At 33.2% G+C, this 18,860-nt stretch overlaps 1 protein-coding gene across 1 annotated transcript in view; it reads right to left on the bottom strand.

Moving 5' to 3' along the window:
• Positions 1-1,141: 1,141 nt before the first annotated feature.
• The window catches only part of Hr51 (Hormone receptor 51), a 60,381-nt gene continuing 42,662 nt past the window's right edge, over positions 1,142-18,860 (bottom strand). Inside the window, exons 4-11 of the mRNA XM_036372795.2 lie at positions 17,859-17,973; positions 17,701-17,756; positions 17,402-17,638; positions 9,024-9,101; positions 8,084-8,289; positions 6,974-7,135; positions 6,516-6,680; positions 1,142-2,886 (exon numbers count right to left, since the gene is read on the bottom strand). Of these exons, the coding sequence (XP_036228688.1) occupies positions 2,704-2,886; positions 6,516-6,680; positions 6,974-7,135; positions 8,084-8,289; positions 9,024-9,101; positions 17,402-17,638; positions 17,701-17,756; positions 17,859-17,973 (1,202 nt within the window). The 3' untranslated portion in view covers positions 1,142-2,703. The remainder of the gene's footprint in view (positions 2,887-6,515; positions 6,681-6,973; positions 7,136-8,083; positions 8,290-9,023; positions 9,102-17,401; positions 17,639-17,700; positions 17,757-17,858; positions 17,974-18,860) is intronic.

Raw genomic sequence — 18,860 nt, 5'->3', positions numbered from 1 at the left:
ATGGCCACTACTACTGCGATCCACTCTACTAAATTATTGTTTTGTATCTTAATTTTCCGATTAGTTATGGCGATTTATAGGTTTTCGATCACCAGCATATTTGGTATTTGCTCGCTTTGAATGTGTTAAATAAGTATTAGAAATTATTAACAAAAACCAATAAGTAAATACATCGTATATGAACGAATACTATAAAGCGATGATCCTTTTCTTGTTGGTGGTAATAACCATAAATCCCCAATTTTGTCTGATTTATTTTTGATGAATTTTTGTTTTGTTACATTTTGAAAACTTTTCGACAAACAATAATATCTGTCAAAATAATTTTTTTAATTTTCAAATTTATTTTACAAACAGATATGATCTGCCAAAGTAATGTTTTTCACAATTCGTAAAAAATATTCATATTTTCTTTTTAATAAAAAATACTTTCTAATACCATTAGACATACTCGTATGGCTATAAAGTTTCATGATTATCGGTTACGTGGTATCGGCGTACAAGCGTTACCAACATATAATACTTACATTCACTTTTATAATATTAATATGGATGAACTCACTAAGTTTTATTATTATATTTTGCTTTGTATCCGGGATATTTAAGTAGAATTCCACTCTTTTCATTGATGACTGATTTACCATATATGTACTGTAAAGTAAAGGGGATTGTTGTCCGATTTATGAAATTTCACATAAAACTGGTCGCTGCCACATAATTGTCTGATTTGTACACCGATTTCTGTAAAGCCCTTCCGTACCATGTTGGGTGTGAAATTTACAAATTACAACTCGTATCCTCATTTGCGGCTCAGTTGTAGCATTTTATAGGTTTTCGATTGAGGGCATTTTGTGGATATATAGTAATTGCCAAGGCGCATATACGAAGTTTCATTAAGAAATCTTATTTTTTAATCCAGTTATCGATTGCATAGACGAACGAACGAACGGGCCGACGGATAGACAACCGCACGGCACTCAACTAATTATCCTGATCATATCTATTTTGATTAGTTTTGGGTGTTGCAATAAACCGTTAGATGAACAAAACTATTGTACTCTGTTGCATGAAATTGCGAATACATAAAAAAACGAATACGACACAATTCTGGGTTTAGGTTTAAATAACGCATGCAAAAAAGTTTCGGTAAGGCATTCTTTGACTTATTTATTTTGTAAATGAAAACTACTACCTAATACATACGGTATACATACATTTTAATTTTTTACTTATTAGAACTTGAAGTTTTAACAGTATTTTTAACAAATATTCTATTACTCACAAACTTTTATAATGTTGGTAGTTATGGAGGTATAAACTTTATAGAAGACTGTACGTATATTTGTATTTATTTACATACGTGTGTGTTCCGCAATTTAGTTTTTAGAAAGTATTTATATGGCGCCAAATTTTATATGGTTATAAGAATATTTATAAAGTCGTACTGTCATGAGAATTTCCCAATATTAATATTTTTGAATACAACAAAAATGTGCACTATAGCTTAATCTTTTGATTTAGGTGAATGCTATAAGTGGGTCGTAACTTGAGACTACGATATTTAATAAAGAATCAACAATATAACGCGTCTGGGTGAAAGAAGTTAATTGAACGATTTTACCGGCCATCCCAAATATATATCAAATATTTCTAGGTATACGAATGACTTCAACAATTGTTATTTTTGGTGTCATATTAACTTATACTGACTTCATTACATTCATTTTCTAGTTTTAATATCAAACATTGTAATTTTCTCTTTTATTTACTTTTGATAAATCTCCCGCGCTAACTAAAATATTCGAAATAAAGATAAATTAGTTATTAATTTATGTAGTTAAGAAAATCATTATAATGGGTATTCAAAGAAATCGATATACTTGTATATAGACCGCTTTCATTAATTTTTGACTTCAAACAAGACTCTCACTATTTCACATTCTATTAAACAATATACTTACATATATATCGTCAACTAAAATGCAAAACAACGCATCATCCAAAAATTCGAAATTGATTTTTTATTGATTACGTTTCACTACATCATTTACGTACATACATATGTTGTAAGCATAATTCAAATTTTGTTTCAATGTGAGTAGTTTCTATTTTATACCATTTTTACCTTTTTCTGTAAATTAACGAAAAGAAAAAAGCTGTATTGCATTTTAGATGACGATATACAGTAAACCGTCGTATATAGTAGAGAAAGATATGTACAGGTTTCGATTATTTTAGAATCACAGATGTTATATATGAGATACACAATTTGTGTAAAGTATTTTTTCGATTGCTGCAATTATACATCGTGACATTTAACATCTTTTCAAACTGTAATATGTGCGAGAAGTCTTTTAAATTAAGCTTTTGACGGATACTTGAACCTAATTGGATGACGTGATATAACAGATGATTTTAACAATAAGACACACAATTTTCCGCACCATTAGTCAAAACAGAATTTTAAGTATGATGCAATATGTATGTATGCAATTAGACAACCGGATTTCAGATTAAAGGTTAGCTTCCTTTTCTTTTAAGATAAAAGTTAAGAGCGGAAATAATCATACATACAAACCGCTCTTCTATTATATAATTACTTATTCTTGGTATAGGAACACACATCTTCGTACTGTAAGAAATATTAGTATATGTAGGTATGTACATATTTATGTATACAAATATATTTAAAAAGCCATCATTTCAGTTCTTATACATATCGCAGAGCACTTTTTCCATTGCCGTATTTCCAATTGTACGTTGAAAATATATTAGTTCGATTTTATGAGAATTTACAGTTCGTAAAAGAGGCAGCATCAAGAGTAGACGACCAAATCGTGCGATCTGTGTAAGAAACTGCGATTTTGTGTGTTGAGATAGCATCACCTAGAAGAAAACATTAAACATTAAAATTGAAAACTCGTAAAAATACTTTTGTAAGAAAATTATGAGCTGTTGTAAAATTCAAGAGAAACTATGTTTGTACTCTCGTTCTGTTCACCAAATAAAATCCTAAAAATATTAATTATTTTAACCATGTTGGCTCTCCTTTAGGCAATTTGAGTAAAGTAGAAGATGAGCAAAGATAAACATCCTAATTATAGTAGTACTAGCAGGGATGTACATACCTATGTATTTCCATAATAATTTGAACTAGAGGCGAAACGTAAGACTACAAGTATATCACAGGCATGATATTTATTTCAACCATTCCTATAATTACCTATATCACTAATCAAATATTTAAAATCCGCTCTCCCCAAAAACTAGTAAAATTCCATGAGACTAGTTTGTTGTTTTACTATAATCATTGTACCAATCTACAAGTAACAATACCCAATTTTTTCACCCATGTATACGTACGATAAGTACGTACTAAGCACTTTTCGCGATTCACCGATATGCTATTATTAAAACGGCCCCTTCAGGCAGCTTCGAGCTCAAATTTCAGGCCTATGCTTGACGATGGATAACAAAAAAACTACAATTAATATTTGAACCAAATTTTGTTTATTTCATTGATTTATTCTTAAACTTAGAAATAGAAAAAAACAATATATATTTTTTAATTTGACCTTGACGCGTTCTTGACCGGTGCGACGTATTCGACTTCGTGGCAAGAAATTTCAGCTACAGAACTTTGAAACCAAAAAAAAAAATTGTATTTAATATTTACAAACCTAGACCCTAGTCTAGACACAAGCTGTTTAGAACATTTAAAAATCTGGCAAAATGACAGCGAATTAAAAAGATGTTTTTTACAACAATTTAAATATTTATTTCAGAATCGCCCCAAAACTAAAAAAAACACTACTTTTGAAAAAACGCGTTTAAAGTTGTCTGATCGACGTGAATAATGAGCGCGGGTCCGAGTAAAAGCCAATAGAATTTGAAGTTTTCATTAAAAATACATTTCCACAAGATCAGTTTTTCTTTTAAAATTTTTTTATTCAAAGCTGTGAGTCGGCAAACAGAACTATTTTAATCAAATTATCTCATCTGTGTGAAAATATTAACAACCATAGGCTTCTTTTATTACATGTAACTAATAATGTACTCTAAACAATTTCAAATTGAACTTTGGAATCGATCAAATCAAAAAACTTGAACTTTGGATAAGCATTCCACAAATAAGCTGGCATACACTAAACTACTAATGCTATCCACTTTCCAGAAAGTACCAAGATGCGCTCACTATTAGTGGTTAGCGGCAAATGTTTAACATGTACTTTTTTTGCTGTGTTTCATGCTGTGAAAAGTTTTAACAGTGCTCAGCTAGAGGTTGACTGAGATTGGAATTAAAAACTAATAATTCGACAAAATTGTAAATGAATTTCAACAATATTTGCATCATATTAACTCATTTTATAAACTTCTCTTCACTTAGTCATTACTACTTTTTGCTTCCGAGATAAATTTAGTAAAAAAAAAAAACCCAACCTTTTCTCCCCCGAACCGACGCGAAGGGCGTAATCCGCATAAATGCGGAATTAGTCGAGTCATGAAAGGCAAGAGAGTTTTCCCCTCTCACGTTTCTACCGATGTGGTCATTTCAAAAATAAAACAATGACGGATTCTTGATAAGTACAAATGTCATTATCGTAACCAACAAAACTGAAAAATTATATCATAAATTGGCTACTTAAAAATAAAGATTTTTTCACTAATTTCTAAACTTTCTCGAGTTTTTAAATATATTACAAATTAAAAATTGAATTTCAAATTAATAGTTGATTCATACGATAGAGAGATATTTAAACCACATTCGTGCTGAATTTTTAGTAAATCGATTGATTAGAACTTGAGATATCAAGACGACGGCATCGAAAAAAGTAGTTTCGAGAATCAAGCGTTTAAAGTTTTAAGTTAAGACTAACTCGGTCGATTTGACACCCAACTATATTGACAATAACTGTAAAAATAATTTGAATTTTGAGAAATCCAATTAGAAAAAATTTTTTTGAATACTTAAACTATTTCTACGCCAGAAACTCTGAAAGAAGATAAAATGTTGTACATTGTATTCTCGTAACAATATGTTTTGGATCATATTTTTCAAATAAACTAAATTCTGGAATTAACAAACACTTATTTAAGTAATTTCGTTATAATTAACCTAAGTTAAATTATATAGTTCCTAATTTATTTTTTTGAATTAGTTTTTCCAAAGTTGAACCGAATATAAATAACAATATATAGAAGAAGAATGCCAATAATTTCTACAGCCATCTAAAGCAGGATGGCAAATAATCCTTTAATAAAACTCAAAGATTATACTAAAACTAAACTGAACTGTAGAAAACTTAATAAAATTATCAGCTAACCTGAGTCCAAAATCTTCCATAGGCTTCCATGTGAAACAAGGTAAATTATAGATCACCAATAAACATTATGAAATTAAATTTCTTTTATTACATTAATAACTTCCACATAAATATCAGAAAATGAAATATCGCAAAACCTGAAGTCATCATAACATCTACAATATTTAAACAAAACAAGTAAGGAAGGGCTAAGTTCGGATGTAACCGAACATTTTATACTCTCGCAAAGTCAAATGGTATACTCGTTTGAGATTTCTTTGTGGATTGACTGATATTTTCGGTAGAAGGTCAACTATAGGCACTGAGGTCCACATATTTAGTACTTAGGGGCTTGAACAGTTTTGGTTCGATTTAGACAATTTTTGGTCACAAGGTGGCATACTTTAATTAAAAATTTACTGTCTCTGGCGTGTTTAGTGCTTGGTTTATCGCGCTTTTAGTATTTTTTAACAGTACCGTTAAATGGGGAGTGGGCGGGCTTGTCACCCGATTTTTACACCGTCATTAGAGGTTCTAAAAACATTTGCTTCCAGTGAATTTTGTTATTATACCATTAGCGGTTTAGGAGATATACACATTGAACCTATTAGGGGCGGGACCACGCCCACTTAAAAAAAAGTTTAACTGCAGATGCCCCTCCCTAATGGGATCCTGTGTACCAAATAACAGTCTTGTATCTTATTGCGGAGCTTAGTTATGGCAATTTATTTGTTTTTGATTAATGGCGTTTTGTGGGCGTGGCAGTGGTCCGATTACGCCCATCTGCAATACCAACCGTCTCACGCTACCAAGAAGCATGAATACCAAGTTTCATAAAGATATCTCAATTTTTACTCAAGTTAGAGCTTGCACGGACGGACGGACGGACAGACAGTTACCCGGACTTCAACTCGTCTCTTCATCCTGATAATTTATATATATATAACCCTATATCTAACTCGATTAGTTTTAGGTGATACAAACAACTCTTAGGTGAACAAAACTATTATACTCTGTAGCAACAGGTTGCGAGAGTATAAAAACGTTAACCTTGGTTGAACCGATGCTAGAATACACTTCACAAATAAAGAAGCTTGCATATAAGAACTTAATTTCGATTATATAGGTATATATACATTAATAATAACATAAAAAATGTAATATGTTAATGAACGTTATTATAAGTGTGTAAAACCCATTTTTAATACTTACATGAGCTTGGTCTTGGAGGTTTTCTATTTGGGCGGGGTCTTTGAGCCCCCGGGTTTCGGGCCGAAATAAAACTATTGCTTTCATGCATGCAAATTCAGCGGGATCAACTAAAACTGCCTTATATTTGTAGAAAATTTCATGTAATGTCCGTACACTGGCGGCTACCTAGAAAATATTTAAATATATTAATACTTATATTAGATATTATATTATCCCATATGTATTATTGAAAATTAAATTAAATTGAAAATTTTATGCTTTAAAAAATGTGTTAAATAACAATTTCAAAATATTCAATAGTACTGAAAGTAATGGAGGGAATTATTTGTACCTATAAAGTATTTTTTGTTTTTTTTTTTTACTGAAAATTATTTACATGATTGGGAAATAATACCCGATACTTGTATATAAATATGAAAATACAATGGTATAAAATCAATAATTATATACCAACTTACTTCTTCTTTAGTAACACAATTCTCAGTTTCTTGCGTAGTGTCATAATTATTGCAGTGTTCTGAAACTGAGAATAAAGTACATCCAGTAGGGTCTAAGGGAATGCACCATTGAATGGCGTTGAGTAGAAAAAGATCCGACCATGATTCTTCTAAGAGAATGACCTAAAATTAAGTAAAGAGAAAACATAATACCTTATACATATTGTAAATAAAAAAAAATTAATTATACAGGAAGATAGTCACAGTTCACCTATCCACTAATCCAGGAATTACATTGTGGAGTGACCTCTTAGGGACAACAACCAAACCTTAGTATTTGGAGGTAGTGATCAATACCTTTAATAGGTATTTAGAGTGTAAAAACAAATAAAAAAGAAAACAAGTAATACATTCACTACATTAGGTTGGGTACTCAAGAAAGCTTAATAAGGGCAATATAGTTTGTTGCACAATATAATGCGGGTTGTTCAAGAGTCGACCCTAGAGATTCAACAGTCTATGAGTAACAAACGGCATATGGACACATCATTTTTCATTATTTGTTATTGTAGTGAAGCCATTGTATGGATTAAAGTAAGAAACGATTTTAGTATTTGCACTTGGCATGTTTCACTTTAGTTATATATTAAAGCGTTTAATTGTAATAGAAATTAGTTACATATAAAAAGATTTTATTAATATCCGATGAACGTTTGAGGTTTTACTATTAATTTAATTTAAGGCTCAATTGATATACAATGGCGGTTTGCACAGAGAAATATTGTGTTCTTCACTTAATATTTCTGTTTTTTGGTAATGAAAAAAACACCTAATATGATGTTATACCATATATACCATTACTTAGACCGTATTTCAAAATTTCTGATAAGGTCAGCCAATTCAGGTCAGTTAATTAATATTTCAATTTCGTTTTCACCATTTTTCAAAATTTTCTGATTTCTTAAAATAAAGTTTACTTATTATAATATGTGAATATATGTATTATATATGAATAAGATATTAGATTCAGATTTATATTTCAAAAGATGCTAGTTACTTGGTCATATACCTACACTATATTGTTTTGCCAGCATTAGTAATCACTTAAGTTTTATTTATAAAAAAGATTACCTGATCTCGGAAGGACAGACTCGCAAAACTTGGTAAATTTTTTGCCCACTTTACGGCCATAAAGAGAAGGCGAGCACTGGTTTCATAAACTGTCTCATGCGGCTGAACGTACAAGTTTTGTGGTACAAATGTCGGTATCGTAAAATGGCAATCTAGTTTTTCATTCCGCAGAGGCTCTTCATCATTGGTAACATCGATGGAATCATCTTAAAGACACAAATTTATGGTAATCATATTTTTTAAAGCTACATAAAATATTGTATATTTAATAACGCAGGTCAGACGTTTTATGAAACCACTTTTAATCCATGTCTATTTTACAAATTGAAATAAACTAAGTCAAAATTCGTACAAATAACATTACTCTGTAAATCTCGGGCAATGGATGTTAAATTTACATATAACATATTTTAATTAGATACTAATAGCGGTTTCTTTTCTCACAAAAAAAAAAAACACGCGATGTTTATTTTTCGTTTTTGTTATATATTTAAAATCAAGTTCTTCTACTAATTGTGGTGAATCGATCAGTTTGATAAGCTCATTAGTAGATATTGCAAATGAGTTGGTTATTTCACTTTTTCATCGAGAAAAGAAAACGCTATAAGAGCGAGTACGATCAGTACATTGTATTTTAAGAAGTTTGAAATTTTTTTCAAAAGTTATAAATCTAGTAATTATCATAGCTTTAGATTTTTTAATCTGATTTTTTTCAAAGCAGAGCTTCTGGTGAACTATGCAGTGGTTTGAATACTGACATTCATAATTTTGTAGTACCAGCACATTTATATCTGTCTACAAATTTCACGACGAACTTGCCAGTGTTCTAACCACCATTTTACCATAGAATTTTTTTAATGTGGGTGTTTATTTATACTAAAAATAATGAAAACTTCGAATGTAGCTGACGTACGATATATGTATGTGTGAGTTTATTTACCATCATTATCATTGTCATGGACAGAACTGGTCGAACTTATAGACGAAACACTTCCTCCTACAGGATTTTTATCTAAAACTTAAATAAAGGTAAGGTCATTAAAAAAAAGAATAATATTGCGAGGAAGTATATCATATTGACAAGACAGCAAATACAGTGCGTGAAATAAATATATGGGACTATATTTGAATGCAATAGTAATACAAGTATGTTGATTCACCGCTATTTTGGTTTTTGGTGTTGGACATATTTTCAGTGGCCTTACTTAACTTAAAGGTATGAACACTTAGTTCAAAAATTACATGTAATATTGTTGGTGTGAAATTTTTCATAATTTTCGGCCTAGATATTATTATTATTATTATTATTATATGGGACAGTTCATTGTTGGCGCAATTCCCTGCACATCGTTTGCAAATTGATTGACCAGATATGTGCTTTCTTGTATATTTATATCAAAGATGGTAACTATTAGCATAAATAAATATAACGCTTGCTTCAAATCAATATTTATGCCGAAACGCCACGCGGTACCCAACTTACTATTGAGGACCAATCCTAAATACTGGCATTCAAAGAAACTGGAATGTCATTTCGTATATCTTGAGTAATAAATAACAAAAAAGGTCATATTAATTACAATAATCATATCTGAGTTTCAAAAATTTACAAAAAAACAAGTAAGAAGGGGCTAAGTTCGGATGTAACCGAACAATTTATACTCTCGCAAAGTCAAATGGTATACTCGTTTGAGATTTCTTTGTGGATTGGCTGATATTTTCGGTTGGGGTCCACATATTTAGTACTTAGTGGCTTGAACAGTTTTGGTTCGATTTAGACAATTTTTGGTCACAAGGTGGCATACTTTAAACGTATTATTCACGCAAAGTTTTACCACGATATAATCATTGTTGCTTGATATGCATAGTGGAAAGTGAAAGAATCAGATGGAATTTAAAATGGTGTTATATGGGAAATAGGCGTGTTTGTATTCCGATTTCGACCACTATAATATAGAAATATGAAAAGAACGTTATGTACCGAATTTTGTTGAAATTGGTTAAGCAGATCTCGAGATATGGGTTTTCACCGAAAAGTGGGCTGTGCCACGTCCACTGTCTAATTTTGAACGCGGTTCCTATAAAGTCATCTCATACCATTCCAGAGATAAAATTTAATGTCTCTGGCGTGTTTAGTGCTTGATTTATTGCGCTTTTAGTAGTTTTTAACAGTACCGTTATATGGGGAGTGGGCGCAGTTGCCACCCGATTTCAACTATTTTCACACCGTCAATATAAGTGCTAGAAAAATTTGCTTCCAGTGAATTTTGTTATTATAGCGTTAGCGGTTTAGGAGATATGCACACTAAACCTATTAGAGGCGGGACCACGCCCACTTTTTAAAAAAGTTTTAAATGCAGATGCCCCTCCCTTATGTGATCCTGTGTACCAAATAACAGTCTTGTATCTTATTGCGGAGCTTAGTTATGGCAATTTATTTGTTTTTGATTAATGGCGTTTTGTGGGCGTGGCAGTGGATTACGCCCATTTGCAATACCAACCGTCTCACGATACCAAGAAACATGAATACCAAGTTTCATAAAGAAATCTCAATTTTTACTCAAGTTAGAGCTTGCACGGACGGACGGACGGACGGAGGGACAGACAGTCACCCGGATTTCAACTCGTCTCTTCATCCTGATCATTTATATATATATAACCCTATATCTAACTCGATTAGTTTTAGGTGATACAAACAACCGTTAGGTGAACAAAACTATTATACTCTGTAGCAACAGGTTGCGAGAGTATAAAAAAACATATAGACTATTAAACTGATACAGAATTACTTGTCCCATTTTAATTTTCACAAACAAAGTATATTGTTTGTTGAATGATGTATTTATGTTAGTAGTTAGAAATTAATAACTCATATAACATTAACTGTAGCGTGGATTCTAAAATATCCAAAGCGAAAAACGGTTGACCCACATACTTATTTCGCGCATTGTAAATAAGAGTAAGAATAAAAAAAGTTCTGCGTTTGCTTTTATGTATAAAAAAAGAAAAAATTCAACTCAAGAAAAATACACAAAAATTTTACATACTATAAATAATTTATTAAAATATGCAATAGACATTTTAAAATAGACTCCAAAACCTCCTTTGAAATTGAACAGTTTTACTTTTCCTGAAATGTTCCGCAGAAGTTTCTTTTATTAACCCCTAAATATAGTCCCCAATACTGTATACTGGCCTTGGTAACGTCTCTTAAATTGCATTATATTTTAATGAAAGGGTTCTCCTTGTTCTGCAAATAATCTCTCATATTGTCTTTAAATTTATCTAAATGAGAATGTAACATATGCATCTTTAGGGAAAAATTCTTCAAATATTTGAAAGATGATCACCTGGTTCCCTCCAAATTCTCGGCCCTGCCAACTTCATTGCTCTTTTTTCACCTCGGTATCAGACTACAATAAAACGTAATTCGTAGTTGCCAAAATGTTCGCGTGGCGAAGTTTTGTTAACAATCTACTATATAAAGGCTGCCGGACACAGCTCTAATTAGGGTGTTGCCGTATAAAGAGCTATTAATCTATAATCAATAAATTGTAAACTCGAATAACGAGTAATAAGTGTTAAGTTGTTGGAATTAGAAATAAAGATAAGTGTATAGAATTAAATTGTAACTTTTATTTAACAATCTAGTGATCGACCTCAAGTGTAATTTAAAAGGTAGACGATTTATCGAGCAATCCGTTACGATTGGTGTCAGAACTGGGATTATCAAATAAATCCCCAAGGAGATAATTATTTGAAAATGGCTAAGTTTAACGACCTTAAGATAATTAAAAAAGGAGCTGGAGCAACGTGGTTTGACAACTAATAGAATTGAAGCCGAATTACAATCACGGTTGCGAGAGGACATGGAAGCCGAAAACATTAGTGTTGACGAAGCTGAATGCTCATAAAAAGTTATGGACATGGACACGTGTTTGACTGCAATGTCGCAGATGTCAACGCAAATAACGACACAATTTAAAAGTAGAAAAAAGAAAAGCGCAAGATACACGTATATCAGCACAAATGAAAGAGCAAAGTTAAAAGATATGGATACACGGGTAGGTAGTGAGCACAGGAAGCAGATCTTCTCAATCAAGTTGCAAAATCATCGCTAGAAACCCAATGAGCTTTTGCGGGAGTTTTCTAAAGAGATTGAGAGGTTAGCTCTCTTAGCTACTTGCAAACCTTCGTTAATGGAATACGAGATAACACTACACGCTTCGCTCTGTTAGCATGTCCAAAAATGACATTTGCGGAAACCGTTCCGTATGCTCTGACACAAGAAACTGCATCGCTACTTAGCAATCGAACATTTAAAGCTCATCAAGTAGAATTAGAATCTGGTTAATAAAAAAGTGAGACCGTTAGCTGGGGCAAAGATACCCAAGTTCTCGGAAAACTGACGTGCGAGATCGTGATTAAAAAAAAGAGGTGGTACACAATTTCATGGTGGTAGATATTGTCGAAAAAGTCATGATTAAGGTAGACTTTCTAGCGAATGAAGGAATCATAATCATCATAATCTTCGGTTACGATAACAAGTACAACGTTAGACGAGTGACAATAACAGAGAGCCAGCAGATTTCACCAAAATCAGAAGCAGTTATTTGGGCATAAATTGATGAAGACTATGGGACAAACAAGATGTGGGTTTTTGACGCCACAGAAGAATCTACGCAAAACTTACTTATAGGAAAACATTGCATATGACAAGACAAGATAAACGTGTTCTATAAGAGTTAATAATAATTAATGAGTGCAAGTCTCCAATCAAAATCTCCAAAGGAGCTATATTATTGCAGTGTCCAGAGATTGAGGCCGTGATAAATTGCGAAAGAAGTCTTGAGGAAGATTCCATGAATAAAAACGACATCTCGAGCGAAATAAGCGCAATACGCCAGGCTTCTCGAAGCGTTCCTTTAACAAACCGTGAAGTTGTAAGCCACACCATATGTGAAATGAGCGAAAGCGGTCAGAGAGTCCATGGAGCTCACCTGTAGTTGAGAAACTTAAAAGAAGTGCAAGACCTGTCTGGTATACTTCGACAATATTATCGTGTTCTGTAAAACCTTCGATGAACACCTGAAGAACTTTGAAGAGGTTTTCCAACGGATAGCTAACGCTGGTCTAAAGCTGAGCCCGAGGAAGTGTTCCCTTTTCATAAAGGAAGTAAGCTACTTAGGACACAAAGTGACCACGGATAGCATTTGCACAACTAATGCAAAGACAGAGGCAGTAAAAGAGAGGCACACTCCTAAAAATTTACTTGAATTGCGGAGTTTCCTTGGACTTCGTATTTATTATCGACGATTCGTTTGAAATTTTTGGAATTTTGAAATTTTGAATGGAATAATAAACAGTAAGTGGGTTTCCAAACTCTGAAGAAAAGGTTAAGTACTGCGCCAATATTAGCATATCCGGTCCCAGGATCAGCGCTTAATTTGGATACGGATGCTAGTCCAGCCAGACAATAAACAAGCCATAGAGAAATTATTGTGTAACTCGGAGGGAATTACTGGCTTTCGTGAAGTGCTCAAAAATTTTCATAAGTACCTTTATGGCTAGCGATTTCGGGTGAGGACAGATCATGTAGCATTAAAATGACATCTATAATTTAGGAACCCAGAAAAATAGTTGGCACGGTGGATTGAAAAACTCCAAAGTTACGATTTTCCTATATTTCTGAGGCCAAAGAATACATTATAGATGTCCGACAATAACAGTTGCCACGGTGGATTGAAAGACTCCAAAGTTATGACTTTCCTATCTTTCTGAGGCTAAAAAAGACAGTATAGATGTCCGATAAGCATCAGAAAATGTGTAATACATTGAATGGAGATGAGCAAAATTCCAACGAGAGGAGAAATAGCTACAGAAAGTCCAGTCGCAAAGGCATATTGGGCACAATGGAATAGTTTAAAGTTAGTGTCTGGCTGCTTGCATCGCGTATGGGTGAAGATAGGCAAAGTTCCCGAGCTCTGATTATTGTTTGGAAAGTAAGAACTCCGAAGTTCTCAACGAACTGCACAATGGTCCAAGTGAAGGACACGTGGGTATCCCCAAAACTTTGGAGAAATTAAAACAAAATATTTTATTGGGTTTCTTGTCCTCAATCAGTTACGGAGTGGATCGACAATTGTGCCGAGTGCATTCCAGCTAAAGGGTAGAGGCTAAGGAGTCATGGTCAGATGTAGCAGAACAATTCAGGTGCTCCATCTGAACGAATTACCATGGATGTAGTTGGTCCATTTCCTATCAATATATTAGGTTTTAGTAGACATGGACTATTTCAGCAATACGCAATTCCTGACCTGGAAGCAACAATTGGGTATCGAGACATGGTATTCCAATAGAATTACATTCTGACCAAGGGATAAATTTTGAATCAGCTTTAATTCAGGAGATGTGCCAGAAGCTGGGTAATTTTTGGTAACGATTTTCGGCTACCGATTGATTTGAAGTTTGGAATTAACGCCAACGGAGGAAGTAATGCTAAGGAAGTCAACAGCATCCTAGAAGAGGAGATGAGGGATATACGTGCTATGGTGGGACAACGAACTAAAATTATAAGCAATAAAGGCTATGAACTCTGAGGGTTGGATGACCTACCTATGAAGGTAGTTCATCTGGAACGGCTTGCAGCGTTTGGTATTGTAAATATGTCACAGACATAGTTGTAATTAGAGTGATGCTTAGTAAAGAGCTATTAGCAATAAGTTGTAAGCTCGAATAACGAGTAATAAGTGTTAAGTTGTTGGAATTAGAAATAAGAATAAGTGTAGAGCATTAAATAGGGACTTTTATTTAACTCTTGAGTTCGATCACTAGGAACTTAAGAGTGAGTTACAAGGTAGACAATTTATAAAAAAATTCTTTACAATATTATATTCCAATTAATGTTATCGAAATAGGTAATAATTATTATAAAAAAAGGAAATAAAGTCACCATCCAGAATATGTCTGAAAGTTACATGACACATGAAGAGTCTCTTTTTTGTCCTGTGTTTAACCAGGTAGATTAAAGTAAGCTTGATATGCTTCGCAAATCTTTACATTTTTGGTTAAATATTACTTATTCTTTCTCATTGTAATAAATTCGCCTCCAATATAGCAAAACGAGTCCGCGCCTCGTTAACAACTCCTCGAAGATATTTTTACTGGTTATTACAGGAAACAAAATTATGAAACACATTATTTCTCTGTAATTTGCAAACCCATACTGTACACAATGAGCGATGCAAGAAAAACTATATCCCGGGCTCTTCAATCTCTTTTGATGGCAACAGCCCTTGTTTAAAAAGCAAATATTTTCGATTTGTTATCGTCTTTTCCTTTTAGTATTTGCTTATGAAACTATTATATATTAAGTAAAACCCATGCGCAAAAAAAAATTTTTTTTTGTTGGCCTGTGTAATTTATAATTCAATCGGAAACCCGTTTTAAAATATACATACGTACATATACAGGGTGGCTCATGAATTGTACTACAAAAACAAGCCGTAAAATCTTTTTCTAATCAATTAATCAATGCAATTTTTTTATCAATTTTATTTTATATAATTATTTTTAAAAATTTTGGACCGTAAATGACCTCAATGCTCAGCCAAGCATATGCGACACCTAATTAGAAAATTATTCATTGTGGCTTGATGGGTTGAATTCGGGATTGCCTCACTTATCGATTTAATGAACTGCTTCAATTCATTCAGATTGCTGGGTTTTATCTTGTACACCTCTTGTTTGACATAACACCAAAAAAAAACTGGTGCAGTCAAGTCAGGTGACCTTGGGGATCAGTGGAAAGGGGAGTTTCTTGATATTAATTTGTTTGCAAATTTTCGTTGGAGCTTCGCAATAACCGGTTTGGATATGTGTGCAGTAGCTCGATCTTGCTGGAACCAAGTGCTATTGAGAGACATACGTCTTCGGCCCAGTTCTGGGTATAAAAACTCATTCAACATCTTTAAATAACTGTACCCCTTTAACAGTTACTGTTACATCGTTTTCTTCAAAGAAGTATGGCCCGACAAAAAACCTTGAGGACACTGCGCACCAAACAGTGACTCGTTCTGGGTGAAGTTCCCTCTCGTGGATTATTTATAAATTTGATTCACTCCATATACGGCAATTTTGCTTGTTTACACTTCCGTTTAGATCAAAATGGGTCTCATCAGACAAAAACATGCAATTTATCAAGTTATTGTCTTCTTCGACCATTTCAATAATTTTTTGGCAAAATTCCAGTCGAATAGGCAAATCTAGAGGGTTTAACCGGCTTGTTATTTGAACTTTGTACGGAAAGAGGCTTAAGTCATCATGAATTAACCGTTGTAATGACCGTCTGCTAACTCCAAGCTCTTGGATTTGTCTGAATTGAAACAGCCGCGATTGTTTCTTGAACCCGATCTCTATGGTACGGTCTTCTTGCGATACTTTCAGGTTCGTCAAACATGTTTAAAAACCTCATAATAATCTATCTACACGGGAGAGAGCTGCCAAAATCACGTTTGAATTTAATTTTAATGGAAATGACGGACTGCAAAGCATGGTACCGCTGCACTATGCAAACCCTCTGTTCGGTACCCAAGCATTAATTTTAAAAAAAATTAGATGATAACCTGCCAAATACAAAAAAAGGTAAGTCGATTACACACACAGAAATAAAGTTATAACGTTTGGTTTTGTAACACGATTCGTAAGCCATCCTGTATGAAAGCATATTAATATATCACCAATATTATATATAAAAACTAGACCAAAAAATTAATATGTTTGTATCTTAAAGCAAAGTTTCTGCTGGAAAAGCGTTTTTTAACTCAAAATCTAGCAAAAACTAACAAAAGAGAGCACAAGTTGAGGGCATTAAAAAACTGAGAGAGCTGCTAGTTTCTGCTAGTGGAATTTCTACCAGCAGAAAATATTTGCTACCATATGAAGAAACAGCTGTTAAAGCACATGTGTATACAAGCTATATTTGACGCATTTGCTTTGATTGTTTTTTATTTTTATTGTTTTGAATTGTGAAAATAAAAATTCTATTGATTGATTTTCAATTGTTGATATGAAGTGATTGTAAAAAACATCATTTTACTATTTCGTTGCTAGTAACTGCTGGTTTTCCGTTTTTTCACTTTTTTGATATTTCGCTCTTTGTGAGAGTATTGTCAATTTACTCCTTCCTGATAGCTAGCAGCTACTAGCAGCTAAGATACAAAGCTAATAATTACAATCTTTCATTTTGTGTTTTGATTAAAATAAATAATGTATAAGAAAAAGTATTATGTATAATGTAATGCGCATACCAATATGTACCTGTATCAGATATGGGGGAACTCGGATCTATTGAATTTGTACTACTTGAGTTCGTAGACACAGATACTGTTCCATTGGAAAGATCCATTGAGGTCTTATAAGAGTTACCCTTAGAAAATTGAAGGTTGTTGTTAAATACAGAGAAACCGCCTGCCTGTGATACATTTGAAGAAAGTTGTAATGCCTTGGAAATGTGATTGTGATGTAATCGCCGATTTGTTGGAAGATTCGATAAAGCTGAAATAGCAGATCAAATTTAACATATTCTAAAGGGTTGTGCATAAAAAATATCAATTTACAGGAAGGTGGTAGTAGGCCAGAACCATAGCATGGTGGAGATAACAGAACTGGTGGTCTGAAATATAATATATAGAAAAAATGAAATTAAAGGATGAAATTGCTCAAATTGAAAATATTATATTGAATGCATGCTCATTTTTATAGCTAAAATTCTTACCCAAACACTCCAACAGCTACGGCCGCTTCCCGCAAAGCTCGCCCGTGTTCCATCTCCCGCAGCGTTTCAGGCCGTATAGTGGCTGTGTTTCGCGGCTGTCGCTCATTTTGCACTGCTGTAATTGGAAAATAAATGAATTCGGGATGTGTTAACCACACACAGCACTTATAATGACTTGTCATCGAAATTCCAAGTGAATACATCCTGTAATCTAAATGCACGACATGACAGCAGCTATTAAGCCTTAAAGGTGAGAAAATGTACTGGTTACATACGCTATATACTCAGTAATTTCAATATGCCTTACTAGGCATGCTGATTTTGAACGAGTTTGCATGAGGAGATGCGTAATTGTTTAAAGGTCACGTGCCACCGCCACTGGCCATTTAAATGTTTAAATAGATTTAAATAGTATAGGAATGACATCCACTCTAATTCTTTAGACTGTTACAAAAAATATAATAAACATGTTAATATACATACACATATGAATGTATGTATCAGTAAAATCGATACATATTATATATGTATGTATTTACAAATATATACGTTATTTACAAGCTGCGTTTCAAAGTAAACAGTAAAAGAGTAACAAAGTAAACTCTAGTGGCGCCATCTATATGTCGACTAGTGCGTTAGAAGTAAAAGCTTCATGACATTTCATCTATTGGAAGTGAAGTTATTGGCGTTTAAGTGTCAGTATGTTTTTGTCATCGGTGCGAAAATGAGCTTCGAACAAAGAGCCAACATTAAATTTTGTTTTAAAATTGGTAAAACTTTTACCGAAACGTTTCAATTGATGAAACAAGCTTATGGCGATGATTGCCCATCCCGTAGCAGAGTGCACGAGTGGTTTCAACGTTTTCAAAGTGGTCATGAGGACATAAATGAGAAATGAGCCGAAACCCAAAAAATCGCGCCAATCCAAATGCGGTATTCTACCTTGGAGTTTTGAAGTGTTTGGTGCCCCGTATTCGACGTGTTCGCCCGAATATCGCGAAG

Source organism: Bactrocera oleae, chromosome 4, assembly GCF_042242935.1.
Source record: "Bactrocera oleae isolate idBacOlea1 chromosome 4, idBacOlea1, whole genome shotgun sequence".
Lineage (NCBI taxonomy): Eukaryota > Metazoa > Arthropoda > Insecta > Diptera > Tephritidae > Bactrocera > Bactrocera oleae.
The sequence above is the reverse complement of the archived record's forward strand: the minus strand, read 5'-3'. Positions and strand labels throughout refer to the sequence as shown.